The sequence below is a fragment of the Tribolium castaneum genome, chromosome 2 (assembly GCF_031307605.1).
Source record: "Tribolium castaneum strain GA2 chromosome 2, icTriCast1.1, whole genome shotgun sequence".
NCBI classification, from domain to species: domain Eukaryota; kingdom Metazoa; phylum Arthropoda; class Insecta; order Coleoptera; family Tenebrionidae; genus Tribolium; species Tribolium castaneum.
In genome coordinates this window covers 20,417,548-20,442,670 of record NC_087395.1, presented here as the reverse complement: position 1 = coordinate 20,442,670, position 25,123 = coordinate 20,417,548, and the positions used below count along the sequence as shown (strand labels likewise).

The window sequence follows — 25,123 nt, the reverse complement described above, 5'->3', positions numbered from 1 at the left end:
ACTCAACTTGAGAAATTGATTTCAAATATGAATAAAAGTGTGTGGCTACTATTTAAAATATCAAACTTGGCACCAATTTTTTGTAGTTTTGGAGGCACAGCTATTTTGAAAATTATGTAGTTAAATTCAGAATGGCAGATTCGGATAGTGTACAGAAAGCTCTAGCTATATTAGAAGTTTAAAAGTTTCAAATGTAGACCCTAAAAGAATCACCAAGGGAGTTATGTAGATACCAAGGGGGTTATAAAGGTCTTAATGATCGTGGGCAACGGTTCCAGTATATTGTCTAAGGATATTAACAGCCAGTAATTCCTATGATAGATAAATAATTTTATTTTTTACTAAAATAAATTTCTACATTTTTTTTGGCAATTTGTGGCATTTTTGACAGTATTGACAATTTTTTATAAAAAAAATGTCGCTTTATAAATTGCAAATCGAAGAAACCACGTTTAGTTTTAGTTCCGGCAAAGTTTGATACAATATCACAAGAAGGAATAAGTTGAATGGTTGAAGAAAACTGATCAGAGAGTTATATTTGACTTCAATAATACAATATGTTCCAAAATGGTTGTTTATCAAGTTGGCAAAGGAATTTATTTTCAGTGTTCCGCTTCATTCAATGACTCTTGAAGTAAGTACTGCCATCTCTGTCAAATCATTGATTTACTTTTTTAGTAATTTTTCTGCATTTTTCGTTTATTTATTTCAAGTGGAGGGTTGGTCTTGATTTGGATTCTATGTTTCCGTGATTTTTGTTGTTGTTGTGTATTCTTTCGTTTTTAGATTCGAAACCTTTTTGCATTATTTTGACCAATCTGTCACTTTGACGGCATTCACAATCTGAATTAAGCGGCAAACTACGTTCAGATTTCGTAAGTAACATGATGAACAACTATTTTTGAACACATTGTAGTAAGAAATAAACATTTGCATTTTGTGTAGATTTTTGTCAAGTTGATTATGATTTGTCACTAGCTAATTTTTCACAACTCTGAGAATTTTTTTAGAGATTTTTTTATTTTATTCGCTATTTCATTTCATGCAGTCATATCGTCACATCAGACAATTTCATTGAGAATAAGTTTCTTTTTTTTTTTTTTGAAAACTATTACTAAATCTTTTGCTGAGGATAGGAAAACAAGAGGGCGTCCCTCCCATTTTATGATATGTTAAGGAGCAAGGCGTTCTCTTACAAAAATGAAGTTTATTACCGCGTTCCATCTAACCAGCCGCAATGGTGTGAGAATTTTTCAAAAATTGTTGAATTTTTTATGGTTTTTTAGCATCTAACATTTTTAATTTGGTGTTAACTCTATATAAATCAACAAAACATATATTTAAATGTCGACGTTTAATTATAATTGTAAGATTGAAACATGAAGCCCAAGAAATGGGAATGAAATGTTTTTGCCGAAAGCTGAAAAGGGCACATTCGGGCAGAAAATAGCCCGCGATTGGTTAGAATAACCAACTTAGCAAACATTGCACACACACAATCGCATAAGCTTTGATACATCAATAAAATATGGCGCAATAAATTCCCACTTAGCACTCCTTTGACGCTCCAAATTGAACGCAAATAGGATTTAACACATTTCATATCGCTCTCACCGACCGCGCCACCAACATTCGATTCCGTAAAGTGTATTGAGCATTTTTCATTGTCTCGTCTGTGTGTGTATATCAAAGAGGCGTACTATTTTTGCTTGTCCGGCGTCAGTGAACTGCATGATGTCACATTTGTTACGTCTGGTGATCGCCAGCCTATACTGATCAATATCGAAAACCCTGCCACTCATCCAGGACTGTATCATTACATGGTCTTCGTGTGTCCGTGAGTCGAGCTCACTTCCTGTGAACAGGTCCTATCCTGACGAGATTGCCCGCCCGGGGAAAGATAACATCACACCGTAATCGAGCCAATAACTAAGCACAGTCACCGAAGACGACGCCTGAAATGAATTTGGCGCAATTTCCACTACGGCCGGAAAAATCGTTACACTCGCATGATTTACAACCGACTACACAAAAAATACGAGTGCAACCCACTGCCGTCACTACCGCAATATGAGACCCCAAATAACCGATCCGACGAAGCAATTTATCGCACAACGGTGCAAAGGGTTCTCTTTGATACATGTAATGAGCACGAAAATTACGGCACGAGCCGGAGGCGAGTGTCGTAACGGGTACGAGTGCCTTAATTGCCATTACTTGCGAGCTGCATACGCTATTTTTTCTACAATTTCATTGGTCATTAAGGTAGGGGAAGTATAACTGTTATAATTCACGTAAATGAGGCGGAGCCAAATATTTTTTATTCGCAAGCCTTTTGTCAGTTTTGGGAAAAGCTATATAATTTACTGTTGTTACCCGTCCGTCTTTCTGGAAAGCCCCAGCTTTCACAATAACAGAAACCTCAACGACGAATGCGCTGAAAAAGGTTTCTTTCGTTGAGTCGAGTATGCTAATAATTCAGGAAATGCCGCATAATGCAAAACCTTTAGACATGTGACAATTGAAAACGTAAAATGGATTGGAAAATTTTGCAAAACGCCACCCGTTGAAGCATATTATTAACACTGACAACCGCCAGGTGAGTACTCAGGAAATAAACGTCCAGCGTAGATTAATGGGTCAACTTATTTTTGTAAAATATGGCTTGGCATAGTTTATGAAAAGAAGGAGATAAAATTATGAAAAACGGGAATATCCTCCTGGGGGCAACAGAACGCATTCACGTAAAACCTCTACATCGTGCATTCTATACGTTTGGTGAAAAAAGTATAGGAAATTACAGCTGTCGCCTACACGACCTCTCAAATCACCTGTGTAGATACGTCGCCGGATGATTAAAATCATGTATGAGAGGCGCTTTTTGAAACGGATGAACGACTTTTCCTCGTGGTGTTGCGCATTTAAACCAAATCTGAGACTGTTTCATTTCGCTCGACTCAAGTGTTAATAAAACTGATTGGAAGTTATAAATTCCTGAGCATACGTTCATAAAGCGCACTCGTCCCAAAATCGATTTAGCTAGAATAAAATTGAAATACATTTTAATGGACTAAATGTTCTATATATTGAACAATCAGCGCTGAAAGGATCAATCATTATTTTATTGAATTTTTACGAGGGCGCACTTTTTTAGTTGCCTGTTTTGGTGACTTCGGATCTGGATTATGTTCTGTGGCCTATAGTGCCTCTAGAAGAAACAGTTCAGTTTTAATACTTTGAAAGGTTTTTTGGGAGCTATCTTGAAAAATGTGTAGGAGCAAATTTTTCAGCCCAATTGTAGAACAATCAACATCGTTCTTTTTATTTACATGCTAAAGCTGAAATTAAAAATTTGTATGAATCAAAACACTTATACATTTAATGAGACATCTCCAACCCGGTATTTGTAAGGACTTGAAACTCGAAATAAATTCGTTTTGTTGAAAATTAAATAATAATTGGTAACAAAATTACTTTACCTAAATTTTTAAGTTGACTGTTTTATTGTTTTATTCTGTTTTTTAGAAAAAATCATCTTGTGAAATATGAGTACTTATGCAAAAATAATTAAACTTTTTGATTTCTATGTCTAAAATAGCAATAAAAGCCAAAATTCTATTCCTACCGTACACCATTCTTTCCTACTACATCGCTTGAAACTCTGGATTCCATAGAGACTTTTATTTAGAGATGTGCGTTTCTTGGGGAACATTGTTTGAATAAAATTGTTTAACTTCACAATGCTTATCGATACCAAGGGAAATAGGATCAATACAAAGTCTTCAGTAGCTGATTTTTTATACTAGTCATACCAAAATAATGTATTTTTTTTCAACGACGTCATTAGAAAATATCTAAAAATTGGAATATATATAAATATAAAAATATATATTATTTGGGGTTTTTTCTTATTTTCCTTTCTCGGAAGGAAAAAACGCACTTTCCTCCCTCGGGGGGAAATAACATTCTGTCATGGAATATTGGGAAGGTAAAAAACGATATTTTCCGTGAAGCCGTCAAAAAAATTATATGTATAAGCACAGGAGAAAAACCTTTTCTCACTGTTAGATGATTAGTTGGGTAATTCAGTTTTTATTTAAAAAACAAGAGAACATGTTAAATATTATCGTAATGTCACAGAATACAAGCGTGCAAGCTTGAAACTTTATAACTTCAATATTCTCGGTCTTGTGAGATATAGAGGTTATACGCTTATAAATCATGAGAATTTTTCTGTCCAATCGAACGGCGTTGGTTTTATCGTCGAATTTTAATTAATAGCTGAGATATTAATAATTGTTTACAAAGTAATATTTTAAACTAAATATCATTGCATTGTCACGGAGATTACGTATGTATGCAAAATTTCAGCACGTTTGGATGAACCCAATCAAATTTGACTCGCTAAATATAAAAAATTTAGACAACAATGCTTTTAAAAATGTTGAAAGGTGAGTAGTTGTGTTTTCTGGGTTAAACCTTGCATGTGTCGTTCCGCAAGGCTCTGTTTTGGGACCCTTGTTGTTCCTTATTTAGACCTAGGATTACCACATAAGTACGTATCGGTAGCACTTCCCTGATGAGCAGAAGATAGCTTCGTTATCTGTGGCGATGATCGCTAACTGGCTATTACTTTGACACGTTTTGTTAATTTGAAAACATGTTGTGTGGAGGTTAATCAGCACGCGAGCCCCACACACGCCAACTTGATGAAAGGCAATTACATATGCTCATGAATCTTATGACACTGCACTCGATTTCCGCACCGGCAACGCTTCATCCAGTGAAAGGGAGGGAAAAAATCCCTCGTCGCCAGACATTATTCAAATGAAAGTACCTGTATAGTGAAAAGACTCCCGTGTCCTTTCATTAGGGACGCACAGAAGAAAATACTGCCGACATTCAGGGCATCATTAGAGCACGCCCGTTTCGTCTAAGTGTCTTACAAATGTATACGTATAAATTCTTTGCAAGTTGAACACGGAATGAAGTGTTGCGCCCACGTTTATTGCGTCTTCGTCCTGATTACCAAGACGAGCTGCTGCATTTGTCAACGTATTCTTGATGAGAAATATGTCTTACAGGACGAGAAAATGCGCGCTTTTGTTGGAACTCGTCTGTCTTGTAAGATCCTTTGTAACGCGTTCAGAAAGAAAGTCTTATTCCACTTAGATTAAACTGTTTACGTACCTACATTACGCGAATTTATGGCATCGTGTCCACTGATAAAACCACTTTATTGCGCGATACCTTCTATTCCTCTCTATACACGAAAAATTTAATCAAAAGCAACCGCATCACTTTTTCACCGTCATGTCCGAATTTTATCAATGCGCCAAATTCCACTTTGTGATCGTTCTAACATTCGATGATGTTTTCCATATTTCTGTTGACAGTTTTCAGATATTTTGTCTGTGATTTAATGCGTGAGTTGCAGAATAATTTGATATTTCCTCTCTTGACGTCCATAAAATATTACATCAAACAGTTCGGGAAATTTCTTCGGGGAGTGTTTTTCAATGTCTGCGCCAATAAACAAACTAACGAGAAGACCTGGCGATGTGCATGTTGTACAATTAACTCCTAACTAAAATGTAACAAATTTATTCACACAACTGACAACAATGGAGTGTTATACTAAAAAATGAAAATTTTTTATATGGATAGCCAACAACAAAATAGGCGACCCATATTTTTTTATTTTAACCAAAGCTCAACCGTTTTGGAGAAAAACAATTGAAAAGGTGAAAATTCCTGGCCTGACGTCAGCAATGTTCCTTTTTGAATCAGCCAGTCACAGAACTAGAGATAGAAAACTTGCCAACAAAGATAGCTTGAAAGACGTACGTCTTTTCTTTATTTCTGCCTCTGTTGTTTTACACACGACTTCAGATGTGCTGCAGGAGCAGTCATTTTACCAAAACACAAACTCCTGCAAAATATTAACACACAACACAGTTTCAATCGACAACTTACAATGTTGACATTTGTATTTGACGTTTAACAGCCCAAACGTAGGTCGTAGCGTTAATTCTATGCAGCGAAAAACTGACGAATCATTAGTCGAGACATTGCTTACGTCACAGCGCAAATTTTCTATTATTACTAAAAAAGTACCGATTTAAAATAACTCAGACCAATATTTCTAGACTTCAGTTTGTGTCTACTTTCAGAATCTGCAGTTTCCAAAAACTTTTACTTTTGATTATAACACTCCATTTAGCTAGTGTTTGAAATTTTGGTAAAGTGCATCCGGCATCCGGCTCGGAGGACCGTTTTTTTTACCTATTCGTTTTAATTCTCTGGGCTCTGATACAGGCGTAGCCAAGTAACCAGAAAAATCAATAAAAGAACACTGCAAATGCAAAGAAGTTTTATTGATTAAAAATCTAGCGTAATTGAAAGTCAGAAGGTGTTAAATTGGGGAAATAAGGTGGATTTAAATAACATTGATAAATGTATAAATATTGGACTTTTGAGGTTTCAGTGTCATTATTTTTCAAGTCCAATAAGGATTTCGCAATTTAATGTGAACGTATAAATAAAGGTGTATTCTTTTTAAAATTTGGATAAGTAATAGAACAGTCCTTGTAGATGTCGGTATTTGTTTATACTACTGAGTATGACCTGTGTGTGGTATGACGGTTAAAGTGCAAGAATGGCGTGATCAACCAGAGGCGTCGAAATACTTTGCAGCCGCGAAGTCAATTAAATTTCACACGGAAACGCCACAACTAACGTTTCATTACGTTCAAATAAACGATGCTTCAGCATAACATTTTGAGTTATAAAACGGTTTAATCCATTCTCACATGGAGCAGCGATTTTAATAATGTCTCAAGGGCAGATAATAAAAAGGATAAAGCCGACACTTTAAATCGTGGAAGACGGCAAGTTGGTTTCATTATCGGCCTCATAGATTCTGTTGTCAACGTAGCTTGCAGAATGCAGCGCGTTCTATTAAAGTGTACAGGTATATAATGCAAGCGGCTTGTCGCGACAACATTATGCCTTCTTATAAAACCGAATAAATCCCCGGATATGTTCATGGAGAAGAGCCGTCCTCTGGGTGCAATTTTAAATGAATTTCAACGGACGCGATACTCTTCTCGTTTTTTTCATAAATGTCAAATCTCAAATGTCACAACTGGAATGGAAACGCAGGCTCCAAATGCGAAACGTAATTACCATTCATTAAGTCGAATTAAAACTGCGGCCCTCCACTGACATTTGTAATTGCAACATAAGTAGATCCGAGGAAATAAAACCCGGCCAAATAATTACCTGTCATGCTTCTGCTAAACGGGAACTAAAAATGCCATGTACTCCGTTCTAATGTTATTCATTACATAGTGATTGATAGTGGTTAAAAATTAAAATAGATAAATATCTAAACAGGCGACATGAGACAAAAGAAGCCAAACAAATACCAGAAATAGATTAACAAACGGGAAATTGCGAACCGCCTTGATCTCAATTAACCCTTCAAAATAATCATCGTTTTGCGTCACAAATGTGCAGCCGAAAGGAAATAAAACGAGGGGTGCATTTCACCCATGCAAATGGTGATAATCGGCCAGGTAGCAGACATGGCTGTCGGGGACAAGCAATTAAAACTAATTACTTTATGGAGCCGTGATTGCTTGAATTAAGCCGTAAGTCTGGCGGAAATCGAACTGCAGATTGCGTGAGCAGCGAACTAACTACCGAAAAAATATCAACGTCATTACGAGTGAAATTTTTACCTCCAAACAAATATTCCGAATAACGAACGCGGTTTAACCCGACACAAATAAATAATTCATTCTTCCAACAATTTTTCGGTTTACGCCGATGCTTCGCTCGAAACAATGCGAAAGGGCCCAGATATTCACGGAATTGAAAAAGTCAACCCCTGTACGAATATTTTGCCAGAAGGGGAGCAAACTTTGGGTTTGTAGATGAAATAATGATTGCTAAAGACGACTATGGGCGTGCAATTACTTTGATAAATGTCGTAAATAGCATCTTTACGATGCAGGGTAATCTGCATAAAGGAATTTGATTTTCGGGGATAAAGAAAAGTTTTATGGACTTTGGATTAGTATTTGAGTGGATTTCTTCTTTGTCAGAACTAACTCACTTTCAGGCAGGCTGATTATAAACAAACTAATAGTTCTGAGAAAATGTTCAGAAAACATAAGAAAACTTATAATATTTTTTAACGAAATTTATTTAGAAACCTACAAGCTCAATTCTTTCTGTCTCACATTAAATTTTTTTGTAATCTTAAAGAAACTTTTCTGTAAGATTTTTAGGAGATTTTGAAGATATTTCAATTTTTCCTAGCTGTCTCAGATATGTTCAAAGGATTGAAATCAAGATTTTCATGTGAAGCTAAGCTTTTGTCTGTATATTTGGAGTGTGTGGTCGACCATTAATTGGCATGTAACAGAATAAAAAAATAAATGTCTTTCTTGACCTTGTTACCAAGATGATAATTATGATTTGATCTCTAATAATCAAAGTATTGTCTTCTTATACTATCAATATTAAGGTTGCGGACGACAAGAAGATTTTTTTAACGTGTTTTGAAATTAATACCAAGACCGTGACATTTTCTTCTACAAAGTCACATAGCTACATTTTTTTCCATCAATAAAACGGAAAGTTTTGATAGTTTATTAAATACGACTTCTAGTAAGTTTGCTAAAAATGTGATATATATTTGGATAGGTTTAGCCAGTAATCTATTAGTTAATGAAGTTGTATTTCTCTTCTTCTTTATAATTTATCCATGATTGTGCGTTGAAATTGTAGGAAATATCTTCTCAACTTATTTGTTTTGCCACAAAGACAAAATTACTCTTTGTACAACTTTGGAAAAACTACACTAAGTAATTCTTTACAATGTAGCAATAGCAAATATTGTAGTTCCAAAAGGAACTCTACCAAATACTAGAGACGAGTAGTTGTTATCATTGTACTTACTCTCTCCAATTTGCTGATGTACATAAACTAAAATATGAAGGTTTTTTTGAAATTTTTACTTGTTTTAGTATAATTTCAGGGGTTCCGTCAGCAAACGACCAAACTGGTCTACGTCTCGAATGGCACATTGAGAAGATTTTTTCACACACGAACGTTCACGCACTAATTATGATATGCTGTTTTTTTGTTGGAAAGCTGTGGCTTACTTATTTAATATTTTTTTATAGTACAATATATAAATACCTACATAACTTATTACGATTAAGACCTTTTCAACAAAAAGAGTCTTAATTTTTTTAGATAGTTTAAAAATTAGAAAATACAGGATGTTACACATAATTTTTCGAGGCCTGCGGTTGTAAAATGCCACCAATACGAACTCGATTAAAAATTTTGAAAAATTGGATAGCTTTCTCTAGTTTATTTACCCCTTCGAAAAATTACAAGGTTTTTAGTTAGTTAGTGATTAAGATAAATAGATTAGAGTTATAGTCTCTTGATAGAACACATAATAATTGTTTGTGAAAAACATAAATTTATGACTATCAATGAAACAGTCATTACTCTGACAACTACTGTCTTGGGTTTCTAGAAATTAAATAATTACATGTGTATTTTGTGTATCTAGGTAGTGCTATGTGACCTTTGTATATTTGGGTGCAAGCTTCATAAAGTTATGTCAAACACCCTGTAAACAAAAAATTGCTTTTTATTGGAATAATATTTTACCTTGGAAGCTATTTAATTTTACAAAAAAATTATTCGAGGAAATTAATTTAAGTTGTTGTGTATATACGGTAAAATTTGAAGCTTACTTAACTACAGGCTTTGTATTTTTCTAAGAAAATTTTCCTGTAATAACGATGAGATATACATATTTTATCCTTCTGTTGTTCTACGTGTTTTAAATTTTGACCATTATTAATATACAGAACGATTTCATAGGTACTTGAGGTACCTTACTATTTTGCATAAACTCTTACCCACCTAGTAACATGTAGACAAATGCAAATAGGGCAAATTTATTTATTAAATTTTTATTATAGCTAAATAGGAAAAACGTTTACCTGATCTTGTCTACACCCTTATGCAACCGTCATTGGTCAAAATACAGTAGCTAAACTAATTCGTAAATAAAACTCGTCTCTCATCACTTTTCTTAACTTTAAGTAAACTCTGACTGAAAGTAGAAGAACTTAGAAATGAGCTACGGGCTAGTAGTAGGGCATTTATTATTATCTTGAGACTAACATCATTTAGCCTTCTAATCAAAGCTAACCGCGTTATCTGTAGCACGTGGCAGCAAAAAACATTGATCTTCGTCATAATTTTGCATTTTCTGATTATGGATTGTTGCAGAACTGGTCTTTGGTTATTTTTTGTTAAAAGTGTCCTTCTCCAATTCGTTAAAACGTAGAAATTACAAGAAAGGAAAAAAGTAACAAAGCTTTTTAATGAAATAAAAGGATTGGGTATTTCAAAATTTGGCATTGTGGAATTGCTGTGTGGTGCGTCTAGTTCTTAGCTTTAACAAGCCATCAACGTTCCGGGGAGGCATTTCATTCAGTAAGCAGTGAAATGTACCGAAACAAGGGAGATCTGTCTTGATCGTCACTTATGCTCCGTCAACGTTCCAACAGCCATCTTGGAAGTTGATGCATCAACGGACTTGACGTTGGCTTGTTGTTCCAGAATTTATGTTTTGATAAGACAAAGCATCAAAAAGCCGTCACTAATTGAATCGCGAAATTCCCTAATGGAAATCGAAGTACTTAATGAGTTTATAATTGAAAGAAAGTGAAAATTAATTTCATTGGCGGCTTGCTCATCGACGTTTTTCCACTCTTCCTCGGCCAAAACGCCACATCTGTCGGTTGATAATAATTATCACAGTTTTGTTTCTGGCTGCTGCTTAGCATATAAATTGGTATCGAAGATATACAAGTTTTTACAACAATGGTATTAAAGCGATAATCGGCGCCCGTTCGGGGCAATGAGGGTAATCAAATTTTTACAGTTGGTTCTGATCGGCTCGCAAAGTTTGTTTTTGTTACGGCGATAGCGTTTAATGTTGCTAAAGATGGGGGTGTTGTGGGGGTGCTAATTGTTTAGCGCCGGCGTCTGATTGGAATGCAAATCGTCATGGAGGGCCCTTTAGGGCACGGGTGTAAAATCACAGAGTGGCCGTTAAATTGGGGTTCTCCATATAAGCGTAACAATGGTATAACGCATCGTCGCGCTCCGTGTGGTCTCAGCTTCTTCGGGACCTCCTCCGTCTCCCAGCCTCCACCATTTGCCTATTGGTTCTAATGACATTACCGTCAATTCATAGCGAAGCTGATTTAATTATGTTATCAGGCGCCCGAATATGCCGGATTTAGAGCCATCATAAGTCCGTGAGTGCCAATCTCAATAGATGTTCGCTGTCACTCTCATTACGCTACTATGAAACCGTTTTACTTCACTGCCACATTAAATTTAATCGAACATCAAGATCTACGACAGGCACTAAACTCAACATATGTCACTAATAATGCGCTTTAAACATGATAAGACCCACTGGGTGTAAATAAAAGCAAGCTGCGATCAATATTTCGGCGGCGTTCGTTCCGCTAACAATTTCAGCCTCACTTTTAAATAATTAGATAATCCGCAATAATAAACACATAGGGGTAGGCGGCCAAAAAGCGGGCTATCCCTGGTTATGAGGGAATTTGGGTGCATTACGGCCATCCTGCGCAATTGTCGGTCAGTAATCTCGACGGATACGCTCTCAGTTATGTATTATTAACGTATTGATACGAATCTGGTTATGTGATGGGCAATGCAGGATTCACACAAGATTATCATCGCAGCCAATATTGGTTTACTCGTTGCAGAGCGGCGAAATTGGTGCATTTCCTATTAATTACGATAATCGGACGTTGGTCGATAGCCGTGAATCATGACCGCTTCAAGCCAAAGTCATTTAATTTTATTACTACGAATGCGAACGAGCCACCAAGATAACCCATACGGTGGTGGACATCACCATTCAGGATATTCTTCCAGTTCACATCACATCCTTTTTACTTCTATCTTTTCACGCGAAGAAATTCTCACGGGTTTTACAGTCCTCTTACACCAACCAGGAACGTATTAGACCCAATCAGGTGGGGTCGTTATCTCCGCAATATAACACTATTCCACTATGTTCGGACCAGGGACGCAATATCAAAAATATCTCTTTCAGATTTATGCTCAACAAATTCATTCTTAATTTTTGAAAAAAATTATTTCAGTCGATTAAATGAACAAAATCTGCTAAAGGTCTGGACTTTGCTAAAGGTTAAATACTCGTATTACTCGTTGTGTATCTAAAGATTATTATTTGCTTCTTCAGAAATAGCTACTTATCACCAAAATATCAATGGTACTTATAATGTGTTCTTAAAAATTTTGAAAATAAAAAAAAACATATTCGGTAAATTTGACGGTGGCGTTTTTATAGTTTTGAAACAGCCAATAGTAACATGAGATCGAAAATGAACTGAATTAGAGTAGGTCGTCTTTGCGGAATTTCAACTATATGTCAAAAATATTGACAGATCAGAAGACTGATTTTTTGCTTAATCTAAATTATTCCGATATCCGGCTCGAAGGACCATGAATGAGTAGAAATTGCTGTTAAGTTCATACTGATTTTATTATAAAAATAATTTGAATATATATACAACATTTACTAACAAATTAAAACAGAGAATCTAAAACATTTATTTAAATAATCATTTGCCCATTTAAATTTCAAAAATATTATTGTTATTGTTTAGTTGTCGCTGGTCAACTGACCCAGTTAACTTTAACTTTAACTTAAACTTTATTTTGTAACATAAAAACAGTATTTCTGGACATCTCCGTAGTCTCCTCTACTGACTTTTGCAACACGATATTTTGAAAAGAAATGTGACTAAAATTACACTTTTTTTAAGGCTTGATTTAATTTAGTTCATTTTCGATCTCATGTTTTTTTTAGATGTATTTTGATAGTTATATTTTTGTGCTTTTTGGAATTTTAGAAAGTCTCACTATTTACACACAAAATGGAAAATTATAAATGAAGATAGAAAAAAAGGTAGATTACCTAGGTATTTTAAGAAAACTAAAATATCATTAAATTGCGTTCAGAACTACATGATTTTGCGTTAGATTAATTTATTTTTAACAATTTTTTTTTGTACGACGAACGAGTATCGTTATTTTAATTCCTCGTCTGATATAAGTTTCTAAGTGCACAGTTGCAAAAATTTTTTAGTGTAACAGGGCTCAGATTTTCTCGTATTTTCTCAGGCTTTCTCTGATTCCGTAACGAAATCTCTTGATTTTGTTAGGATTTTTTTATTTATTTTTCGTACCTTCTCCAAAGGATTCTTTTTTTTTTAAATTTCCTCTCCTTTTATCATAGTGTTCTCAAGCCTTCTTCTTATTTCTTCAGGGTATTTTTTAATTTACTCAACATTTTTCCTAATTTTTAAAATGTTTTCCATGATCTTTCTCTGATTTTGTTAATATCTCCTCTCATTTTCTCTGGAAACCTCTTAACTTCTTTTATGTTTTGAAATGATTTATAGTGATATCCACAAGTTTTCTTTTGTTTTTCTCATGAATTTCTCAGGATTTTGCCTCATTTCTTCGGGATTACCTCTTAGTATGTAAAATGATTTCTTGTAATTTTTCTAAGATTTACTCTGATTTCCACAATTTTGTACACCGTTTTTATTTGCGTTTTATTCTTCGATTTTTTTCAATTATATGAAATCTATAAAACAAGTGTGGAATAACTCATATTTTACAGAGACACGAAAAGAACCCAAATGTTCAAAAGCTCTTAATTCTTGATTGGCTAAGGATGTGTACTAAAGACACTAAACTTTTTTCATATCACAAAATAGTTGGATTAACATTTTAATGAATAGAATGAACATTATACCAGTGATTGTTTGAGACAATTTACTTAAGTAGAAAGAAAATAATAAATAAACTCAGCATGGGATATAATAAACAAGAACAATCGTTTCTTTGGGCAATTTCAGGAGTGACTTATTGGTGTTTAATGAGAAAAGAATTTTAATTCTGATGTATTCATGAATAGTTAGGGAGGACTAACTACTACAGAGAAGAAAACTTTATTGCTTTGGCCGGATACTTAATAGCTTTTTAAGATTAAAAATGATTCCAGAAAAATCTAGATTGGACATGGGGTTTGTGGCATGGTTAAAAATTGATATGTGGATTTCTTAGACTATATTATTTTTATTTGCTAGACATGAATTTGTGAATCCAATAAAAAATCTGAAGGGAATTTTAATTCATTATTTGTGTACAGCAAAATAACCACATGCGACTACAATTTAACTGAAATGTTTTTGTGTATTAGTACCTTTTTTTGCAAATAATAATCATTGAATTTGTTTGTATCTAACAAATTGGAGTAGACTTTGGAGCATTCGAGTAATGTTACTTAACATAGAATTTGAAACACTAGAAGATATTCATTTCGCACATCTGATAAAAAATAACTACCGACATTGTAATCTAATGATTAGATCGTAGTTGTGCAGTTGTAGCCCTGGTTTATTGCGGCCAATCAAGGCCCTCGTGCCCCCTTTATCTCTACTTCCTAATTTTATTTGCATTTCCGACATTATCAAGCGCGTAATCTGCTTTTTTCCTGTTTTTAATGAATGCTTCCAAACTTCACTGATTCACTGGTTGAAAATTGATGGGGTGTGGAGTTTGCTTGCAGCTGCAGCAAAATGATAAAGTCAGACGAAACCTCGAAGTTTGTAAGCTCTCTTGCGATGTAAGGGCGGACCGGTGCATGTGTAATGTCCGCAGACTGATGTGCTTATCCGTTTACTTATAATTGTTAATCCAATTTGATTCAGTTTCTACGAAATGAGATATAAACGCAGAGGTCTTAAATTCAGCAAAAGTTATTTTGTAATTAGCCGTCCCAGGATCAAACGTCCTTCCCGGCGAGATTAGAACGTAAAAATTATCTCTGAAAAGCAGAAGCATTACGCTTAACAGTTTAATGCCGCGATTAAAACGGTAAGGTTATTCCAGTGAGGTCGCAAAATATGTTGTAAAATTTTAATGAGCACTAAAGTTTAAGTTTAAACTTAGTTTAAATCTTGTTTGTATGTATTTGCGCTCGTGTTGTCTTAGACACCGCGTGATATTAGGTTTTTCATTGCTTCTACCGACTGGAAGGTCAAACATTCAGATTATTAACTTTGGACTTTTTCGCCGAGAACCCCTTTCACTTAAGCTTACGATTTTTGGGTTCTAAGCGACCAAACTTTAGACTATGAGTGTAATTAATCTTTGCTGGTGTTGGCGGTTGATGGTCGTCAAACAATAAAGTCTAAACCCTTTATCTTCTTTATATGAATCCCGACAGGCATTTAATCGCTCGCCCAAAATTAAACGAATGGTGAAGGCCGCATTTTAGCTAAAACTGATTCACATGTTGAAGTGCTTTGATCCAAAAATATTGTGGAAATAAATCAAGGACCTGTTTTGCTTTAGCATCAAAATACACAAGCCAGTCGTCTTGTAAAGATACGAGTATTATGTTTCTTCAACGGCAGAATTTGCTGGAAATTGATAAATCGCCCTAAGCTTTTCAAACTGTAATATTTTCATGTTTCACCTACTTAACGCCGTCGCTTCTTATGAAAGTTATGGTAGTTATATACGCTTACTTCATCACACACTTTATTAGCGTCGACGAGTATAAATTTTATAGGAAGCTTCGAATAAATCACACGACAAAATAGTGTCTTGTGTAGATTTTTTGAATCAAACAAACACCAGCTCTAGGCGCCCACACCTTAGTAAATCTTGCACTCCCGGAACAGAAACCCGTAATTATAGGCCATAGATCAAAAGTGGAGACCTAAGGGCTGTTATTAGTTCTCTACAATTTTCGTCACCGTTAAAACGGCTCTATTTGCTACTCTGGGGGTTAGCGTTATGGCCACAATTTACATACATCCAGCTTTAAGTGCCAAAAAATACTGCCATTTGCAATAACTGGTTCTTGTCAAAGACAGAGTTCGGGCGAACATTTTATAATCTCATTAACAGGAAAGGTTGTGATATGACTAATGCGCCAAACGTGGTAATTAGGTAGTAATGTTGATATTTTGTGATGAAAACGGGTTTAATAGGCGAGTGCTTAATGAACGCCATTAAATTGGGCTATTAATTACCTTGTCAACTTTAACCGGTGATATTTACATTAATTATAGAAAACTGTGATAGTTGGTGCCGATGTAGCACTCACGAGCCCCTTGGCCAGCTCGTGATCGATGCGATGGCTCAAGTGAGTTCTTATTTTTTCCATAAAACGCCAGTCTGCTTCATTATTCCAAGCATTATGGCATGATATTAAGGGCCTTTTCCAACTATAATTAACTTTAGTATCAGTTTTAATCATCCTCTATTGTTCTCTTGTATTCAATATAACACACCACAATAGCATATCTCTCTTGTGGCATACCAAAATAATTATAACGTTCGATTTTGTATGAATTTCACAAATTGTTCATATGAAGATTAATTACTGTTCGGAGTGAATTGTGTCTCAATTCGACGACGCAACTTTGCGGCTCTTCTATAGGAAGTTTCGCACGTGTTTTGTTCGAGCGAGGTTAAAATTGGAACCGTGTTTGGCGCGATATGTGGCCTTTTCAGTCCTCAATTTCGATTGTTGCATCAAGTCATAAACTTGATTGATGGATGGGTCTTGCCAGTTTCCTATTAAAACACTGTTGATCTATTTAGCTTTTCAGCCGGTTGTTGGGGTCAAGAGACAAATTTTTACCAAAGGATCAAATATCAACTTTTAAACGTTGCTCAGGTTTCGGTTTTTAGTGAAACGTCAAGTTTTTTGTGAATTGTGACTTACAGTGGTTTCGGTGTTTTTGTCTTTTTTTCAAGATCTAAAATTGGTGAATTAAGTGAATGTTGAGGAGTCGAATAAGCTGTAAGTCTTCTCTTTGTTATTTTTCTCTTGGGCATAAAATTGTAAAAAGTGCGCCCTTATTCTGGTGAGGGTGTGTAATATATTGCGGGATTCGGCTGTAGATTTAGGACGGAAGAGTGCAGATATCAGCAATGTAACAGGACACTTGCAGGACAATGTACAAGTTTAAGGATCAGCGTCAACAGCAGGGATGTTAAATGTGTTTGCTTTCCACACCAGATGTCATAAATACAAATGTCGAGTTCGGCTCAGTGAAGCAAAAATGACTATTTGTCTCTGAATTTGACCATTGTGGGAGATTAGAGTGTCTCTATCTCCTAATCCGGATTTATAACACTGTCAAATGATACTGAATTTTATCTTTATATGCGTTTTGTAGTCCAAACATTACATTCGGGTAAAATAAAGTTTTAGACGATAAATGAGCAAGTATGATCCATTATTACTTTTAAAAATCTGACGGAGGTCATCCTGCCTATCTGAAGAAATGGTTGTTTAGGAATTTTGAAAATTTTGAAGCCGCTTTTTTGCGAATTCATTGAAACTCTTAAAAAAATCAAGCATTATTTAAAATAGCTATCGATAAAAGGCAATTAAAAAATCTACAAATCTGGTGGAGGCTTTAGTCGTGGAATGTGTTTCAAGAACGGTTTTTTTAATTTAAGGAGTAGAAAACGGATAAATTCTTGTCCTAAATTTAATAATTTTTTTTTATATTTAATGACATCTAATCTTTAAGCTTTTCGAAACGCGTTGTGTTTCAAATAAACATTTGGTGTGTCAGGTTTTGAACTGTGTTTTAGTTAGGTTTTCACAAGGTTCACAAAAAATCACATTGTCACGAAGAAGTAACCCATAAATTTTTTGTACAATTTTTCGTAGAAAACTGGAGTTATAGTACGTTCAGAATAATGATTCTTTGTAAAATGTTAATCCATTTCGACTAGATTAAAGTGACAGTGACTCGCTGACATAAACGTGTGTAATTCTCTCTTTTTTTGATGATTAAATGGCAAAAGTACCCGAAATTTTTTTCTTACCATTATAGTAAACAAATTATTTTGTGCCCCTGTTTTCTAAGAGACTCTCTATCACGTAGATTCCGTCGAAAAGATTTTATAAGGTCAGCTTAAAGTTTTTTTTTTGTAATTTGCCGCTATTTTCAATAGGCATATTAAAGCACGCAACGTTATCAAGTGCGATGTCATAACATTTTACGAAAATTTTTAGGTTGGCAGGATGGCAATTCGCGACTATACTTTTGCCAATTTCACAAATTTTAACGGGCGTTATTGCAAGATTACCTTCATTATCATCTATATCCCTTTTTTTGACTGAATTTGAATGAAACGAAAATTTTAAATCAATTTTTATTTTTAAAATTGAGATATTACTAATCGTAACAACAATCCCAAAATTAATTAAAATAACAATTTTTGTTTAAAAACGGCAAAAAGGGGGCAAATTACAAAAAATAGTACAAAAAACTCGTTTCTTAAGACCTTGAAGCACTCATTGTTTCAAATAACTCGTGGCTAACGCCGCTTGTTTTTAAAATTGAATTTGTGCTTCAAGGCTGGTCTTATGAAACTTGTTTTTTAATACACTAATTTGATACTGACTTGCTCATGTCGCTTTTACTAAACATTTATTCCTCTATTTTACTTTTCTTGGGACAATAAAGTTGGGAATTTATCTAAGACCACGAAATGATAAGGAACATTGTCTATAACCACCACACATTTCCTCTGAATTTGTGCCATAGCAGGAATGGGGTGGTTTTAATCCATTTAAGAAGAAGTTCTCTTGTTATGGATTAACGGTGCTCTCTGTCGTTGTTTTTACTGGATAGAAATAAATCTACCTCAATTCACTATCAACATCTAATACCGTAAACAGGAATCTGTAGAAACTTTCTTAAAAATTGTATTTTCGAAATTTTTACGTGTTTTTGTGGCCAACGAATTTTTCTATGATTACCAATTTTGTATATAAATCTCATGGGTTTTAGTATTCTGTATAAAGTATAGATCCCTTTAAGAAAATGATTCTATTTTACCCACTGATTTTTTTTGTAGTCTTTGTACCTTCGAAACTTTTGTTTTGTTTTGTACTTAATTATGAAATACATACCTAATGCAGGATACAGATCTTCTCGCGTGTAAATTAACCTACTAATTGATCGTATCATTACTTAGATCGGGCCTATTTCGCTTAAAATGTATGTAGAACGTTAACACACTACAAAAGATAAAACAGTTGGCATTATGCAGTTGTAGTAAACCATTTAAATTATTACTTTGTTTTCTAATTAAAATAATTTTGCAATGTACCATTTCAAATTTAGTTTAAAAAAGGTTCATAATCAAAATGAAATTAAAATAACTACAACTGGTTTCAGTACTGCAAATTTAGCAAAACTATAGTATGGTAACTAATTGTTTTTTTAAAGATGGATAGATAGTAGTAGCTGGGGTGTGATAACGGTTTGATGGGGAAACTTGGTCGTAAACAGCATTATTATGGGGAAAACAGCAACTAGGAATTGAGTTATCTTAATAATTGTGGTGTCTTGACTGCAACTTATATTAATTTGAATATTAATTACTAATATCGATTGGGGCCGTGAAGTTTCGAGATGTTTTGCGAGTGTTATTAGAAGGGCTGAAATCCGGCAAAGTTCTCCAATAATTAATTGTAAACCGAACTGGTTGCACATACCGGCAAATTGAAACGCCATAAATTAGCACCGTTACTTGGTCGTCGGTGTGAAATCATTGCAGATGTTTGTTTGTAAACCTAGTTAAAAAGTAAAAAAAGTGTATCCGTCTAGTCCAGCCCTTTCATCCATTGAGCATATCCCATCCGCTTAGTTCCGCAACGCCGCGATCTTAGACTAGTGGCTTCTATAGAGGTAGAACTGCACGATACTGATAAGAGGGGGTTTGAAGTGAGTGATTCTCTTTCAGCACAAATTGCGACGGGTCTGCCGTCTTCGGCGTCGACAGCGTCACCAGATTGTTCACCCCCAGGTACGTTTCTGGCTTGGTGTCGTGCTGTAATTACCAAAAAATCTGAAAACTGAATGAACACACAACGACAGAGTCTGTAGTTGATCTCTTTGACGCGTAGTGCCCCACGTAGCTATCTCTTATCTCTCTTTCTGTGTTACTCTACTACTCTAGTAATGTTATCTTATGTTGTCTTATAGGGGCTTTGGATTTATCACCTTCACCGACCCGGCTAGCGTAGATAAGGTTTTAGCCCAAGGCACTCACGAACTAGATGGCAAAAAGGTAGGGTAGCTTTTATTTACCTAATTTATCTGTAGTGTCTATTTAAGTGTCCCTAGAGGACGTCATCCATCCAACATTCAATTCTTACATCCATCGCCTTGGCATAAACTAATTCAAATTTTTGAAACGTTGTATTTTCGAGAAAGAGATAGATGTGTGGGCAAAAAGACTTCTAAAAACCTTCAGGTGCATGTCTTTGGGGTTTATGCCATCATTCATCCTCGCAACAACACCATGAGTCCTAAATTTTCTATTTTTTTTCACTTTCTTACTAATTTTTCACTCTTCATTGGTCTGCCTTGTGCTTGTATGTTGAATGCTTACTAATTTTTTATCGAATTAAGCAAATTCAGCGTACGTTGTAACTTTCCAATGTTTGGTCACTTTATAGCTAAGTGTTCTTAAGACTCTGCTTTTGTAGTCACAGCTGTGATTCCACGATGCAGATTGTTTTTGTGTTTTTTAAACTCTGTCTGCTTTAACTTTTTATTTACTTCTTTAGTCTTTTTTTGCATTTTTATGCCTGCAGATTTACTCACGAGGGGAAATTGATGGTAGGGCAAACCAAATACTAGGAGGTGAAGCGAGCAAAATAACTCACCTCTCTGTATCCAAAAATTTAGTACAGTGGAGTAAAAATGAGGGCACTTTAAGTTTATTGATGTCCAATTGTTTCAAAGAAAAATTCTGGGTAAAACTGAGAAAACTTATGACTAAAATTTTTAAAAGGAAGAGAAGAAAAAATAGCAATTTATTTGGGCTTTTTTCATATTTTTTAAAACGCTGCACTTTTTTTTGAGAAATTTGTGCTTTATTTGTGTGTATTTTTTGTTTGCCTTGTGCTTACCGCTATTTATACACAGACTTTTTTATTTCATTACTTTGACAAGTAAAACTTGGAGGGGCAAGGAACAACTTCACCAAACACTTTTTCGGAACATTTTTCTCTATTGGTTTGAGACCATGACTAAATACGGACTTTATTTGATGCACTTATTTCGGAGAAAAGTCAAGTTTTTCTTTGACGTTCATATTTCACTTCAAACAACCCATTGTTTTTTTTTAATCCAGATTGTAATTTGTTGATAAAAGTGGTCATTTTTTTTCAATAAGAGAAGCAACTATCGTTAATTACTACATAGATTGGCTAACCGCTATGACACAGAAACAAACAAATTAATTTTAAAGAGTAACAGCGAATAATCATTATCAAAAGCGCCTTGGACTGTAAAAAATAATATACAAACGACAATGACTAGGGCGGTAATCAGATTTTTGGTTTTCTCAAAATATTTTGAGAATGGCTCATTTTTTGAATTTTTAAGGACCTTATTTTTTTTGTTTTTTTCGAAAAAATGCGATAGTATCCCTTAAAAGTCAAAAACCATTTGATCTTAATATTGGATCAAATGTTTGATAGGCGGTTATGACGTCATAATTTCAACTTTAAATGGAAATAACTTAAGTTAGAGAGCAGATGCAGAGAAACGGTTTTCACTTCTGTAATAAACGCTTTCAGTACCATCACTTAAAACAAAGATGTTTTTTAAGTTACCAATGTCTTTACAACACACTTCAGTCAGCAAGTGTACATAAATTACACTCAAAATGATCCAATGAGGTAAAATTTTCGTGGCTTCAGGTGGCTTGTTCTTGGAAATATATGCAAAAACCACCGTTTTTAATTTCACTTCACAGTAAATTTTCTTGAAGTTTGTCATAGTTGAAATTGAAGCTAAAGATGGTGTGATGAAAAGGATGAAATTGGTTTTGATTTGGTAGATATTAATTTTGAACCTTGTCACTTGGATAAAAGAGTTTGCAATCAGCGAGAAAATGTTGTAATCAGTTCTTTTGTTAATGGGCAATTAATAATCGATACTTATTGAAGCACGAGCGAGTGGCAGCGAGTACCTCAAATTTCAATACTTCATCTTAAAATGAGCCTCAAGTTCGCATTATTGTATTGTCAGTATAATGATATTAGTTCTCAAACATTGCTGTGTATGAAAGTTTCGAATTAGTTTCGTTTTTCGTCTTTTCGTTTGTGCAATTTGTGTTTCGGTGGGGTCTCAAAGTCGAAGCGAAGTGTCCTATTAAGCTCTTGCTTAGGATTTACACTCGGCAAGTTAAATACATCCCGACTGCGAGTTAATGAAGCGGGAAAATCATAAAGTAGAACGTTTCCATTTCACGATTGCAGTAAAGTTTTTGAGAAGCTGTCTGGTCTGACAGTAGACAGTGACAGGCGCGGTTACTAATTGCTCTTGAACCGCACGATAACCTGCCATCCAAAGCGAGATCTAAGTGAGATTGTTCGACCAGAGGAGCAAGCACCCCCCGAGCCATTGAAACTCAGCATTTTCTTCTTCGTGCTCGCAAATAGAAAATCGGATCAGACCGTTTCGAAAAGTTGTGTATGCTTTTAATAATTTATTGTGGAAATCTCTCCGGAGAGATCGCTTATTCCTCACCGCGCCAAACCCTCGTCGCTTCGTCCTCCCAAATGGCATGGAAAATTACATCTGCAGGCTGAAAACAAGAATTAATTATAATCTGAAAGTCTGAAATCCGTTAAGCAGAGTGTGGAATATTAATAACGAATTAACAGAGAGAAGCGACGAGGAGAAGTGGGTGGGTAGTGAATGAAATTACAATTTGCGCAAAGAGAAAAGCTTCAACGTTTCATCACGTGATGCATTTCGACGGAGTTTTATTTAAGTTGATAGTTTAAGCTTTTCAAGTTATACAACGTACGGCGACAGCTGCCGGAGTCGTGAGGAATTAGTGCTTGCTACGGGTTTTAGGCGAAATTTTAGAACCTCCGCCGTGTTTCATCCATTACAAATCGAGCAAATAGACCAGCAGATGCATTCATTTATCTTTTCCTACAGGTGTTGTACAGCGTAATTCCTACACGCCACCACTGAAACTTTACACAATTGGAAAAGAGCACTGCGATACCATTCTTTCACACAGAAATGAAACTACTTGATCCGATTTAATAATAAGCTCTGGCAACAATAAGCCGCCAAGATTGATTGCTTTTTACTGCACCAAACGGTTATTATTTTTAATTCGTCTTCATTTTCCTACTGCTTTGCATGACATTTTAATCCAAATTAAATTTGATGCCAACGTCCGACTTCTCTTTTTCTGTTCATTTGAAAAGTTAAAACGGCGCGGAATTTGCCAGTGCACTATTTTTTCCATCATGATACCCTGTCGGTATATTATATCGAGCGCTATTTCGATGTCTGTCGTGTCGTTTTGTTATTGTAATAATTAGTCAGGAGATTTCGAGCATAACACAAAGCCCTTTTGTGCACTAAGCCGTCAAAGTCTCGAAAACGAACCAGAACAATCCGCAAATGAAATGTGAATAATTTGAATCAGAGATAAGGAGACAAGGAAGCGCGCCCCAGTTGTGTTAATCAAAAGTATTCTTTACAATCGTGGAGCCGTAAGAGCGACAGATTATCAAAAGCTCTCTTTGATGCCTCTCTTCGTCTCGCAGACGCCTCGCGAACCTGAGCAAATTACACCAAAGTGCAGCTTAGACCCTATTTATCTCGCCCCGGAAACTATTGTGAACAAAAAAAAAAACAGAAAAGCTGTATGTCAGAATTTTTCAGCTAGAAATTCAAACGGTGATGCTGCAATGTTGTGCCGACAGAGTTAAACCAAGTGTGCGACAAAGACAAGTACAATGAAAACAATTTTGTTGTTATGCAATTTTTGAAATCGAAATTATTAGACATTTAGAATTTGCACTTGTTTTGCAAAAGGATTTGACGTTTTTTTTTTCTTCTAAAAAAGTGTAGATGAGAGATACACTCTAATAGAATATAACTAAAAATAAACTAAAAGAAATGTTATTAGTTTTTAACGAAACGCGAATATTATTTAACTTTGTCAGTTAAATGCGGTGAAAGAGGAAGAGGGGGCAAAATAATCCTAGATCAACCGAAAACCGGAAGAACTGATAGATGATTTTTCTATATCTATCATACAAGTATTTGTATAGGTACAGAAAAACATTAGGTATTATCGTACAAATAATTTTTTGAATTGAATTTGGTGATGCATTAATGAGCATTAGTGATGTTTTTCTTTTTATAGTACTGTTTATTTGTTAGTAATTTTTAAATACAACACTTTAAATGAGGTTTGGAATCGCTATGCTACCGTAAAAACCCAATGTTCTTTGAAAAAACTAGTTTTAACTGAACTCTTTAGACAATTCTAGTTTTACTTAGTGAAAACCAGAACTATCCGATAATTTTGATAAAAATTAAAATTAGCTAATATTAGCGCACGTTCTGTAATGAAACCATTAAAATTTAAAGGCCGTTAATTGTTGTTCCTATAGCAATAACTAATAAAATTCCTAGATTTTCAATTTTAACTAGTATTAACTTTTAACCGCTCGTTAAAAGAGTTACATAATACGCCCTATTATCAGTTTATTCTAGTTTTGACTTACGTAGTTCACGTAAAACTAGTTTTTTACTTAACTTTAGTTACTTACTTACTTACTTACTTACTTTTACTTAACAGGGGAACGATAAATCAAGTAGGTATAAGTGATGTTTTCTTGAGCACAAAAAAAAACAACTTAGAAAGTACCGCTTATACAGAATACAGAAAATCATAAAATACAAGTATGAAGGTACTCCAGTAAAAAGTATCAAAAACTGATTTTTCTTATGAAGATCGGGTTTTAACTGAAATCGGGTTTTTACGGTCACAGCTATACTCTGGAAGAACCATTCCTAATTTTTACTTCCATACTTCTGGGGCCAGTTTACGTTATTTTGATTGA

At 34.9% G+C, this 25,123-nt stretch overlaps 1 protein-coding gene across 8 annotated transcripts in view; it reads left to right on the top strand.

The window, feature by feature from the left end:
• Rbp6 (RNA-binding protein 6) overlaps positions 1 to 25,123 on the top strand; it is a 384,381-nt gene that overhangs the window by 219,621 nt on the left and 139,637 nt on the right. For 6 of the 8 annotated variants that reach the window (XM_064355243.1, XM_064355245.1, XM_008201471.3 and 3 more), the window contains exons 4-5: positions 19,972 to 20,034; positions 20,214 to 20,298. In XM_064355243.1, coding sequence (XP_064211313.1) covers positions 19,972 to 20,034; positions 20,214 to 20,298 — 148 coding nt within the window. The remainder of the gene's footprint in view (positions 1 to 19,971; positions 20,035 to 20,213; positions 20,299 to 25,123) is intronic. The other 2 variants (XM_064355244.1, XM_008201475.3) reach the window with 1 other exon arrangement.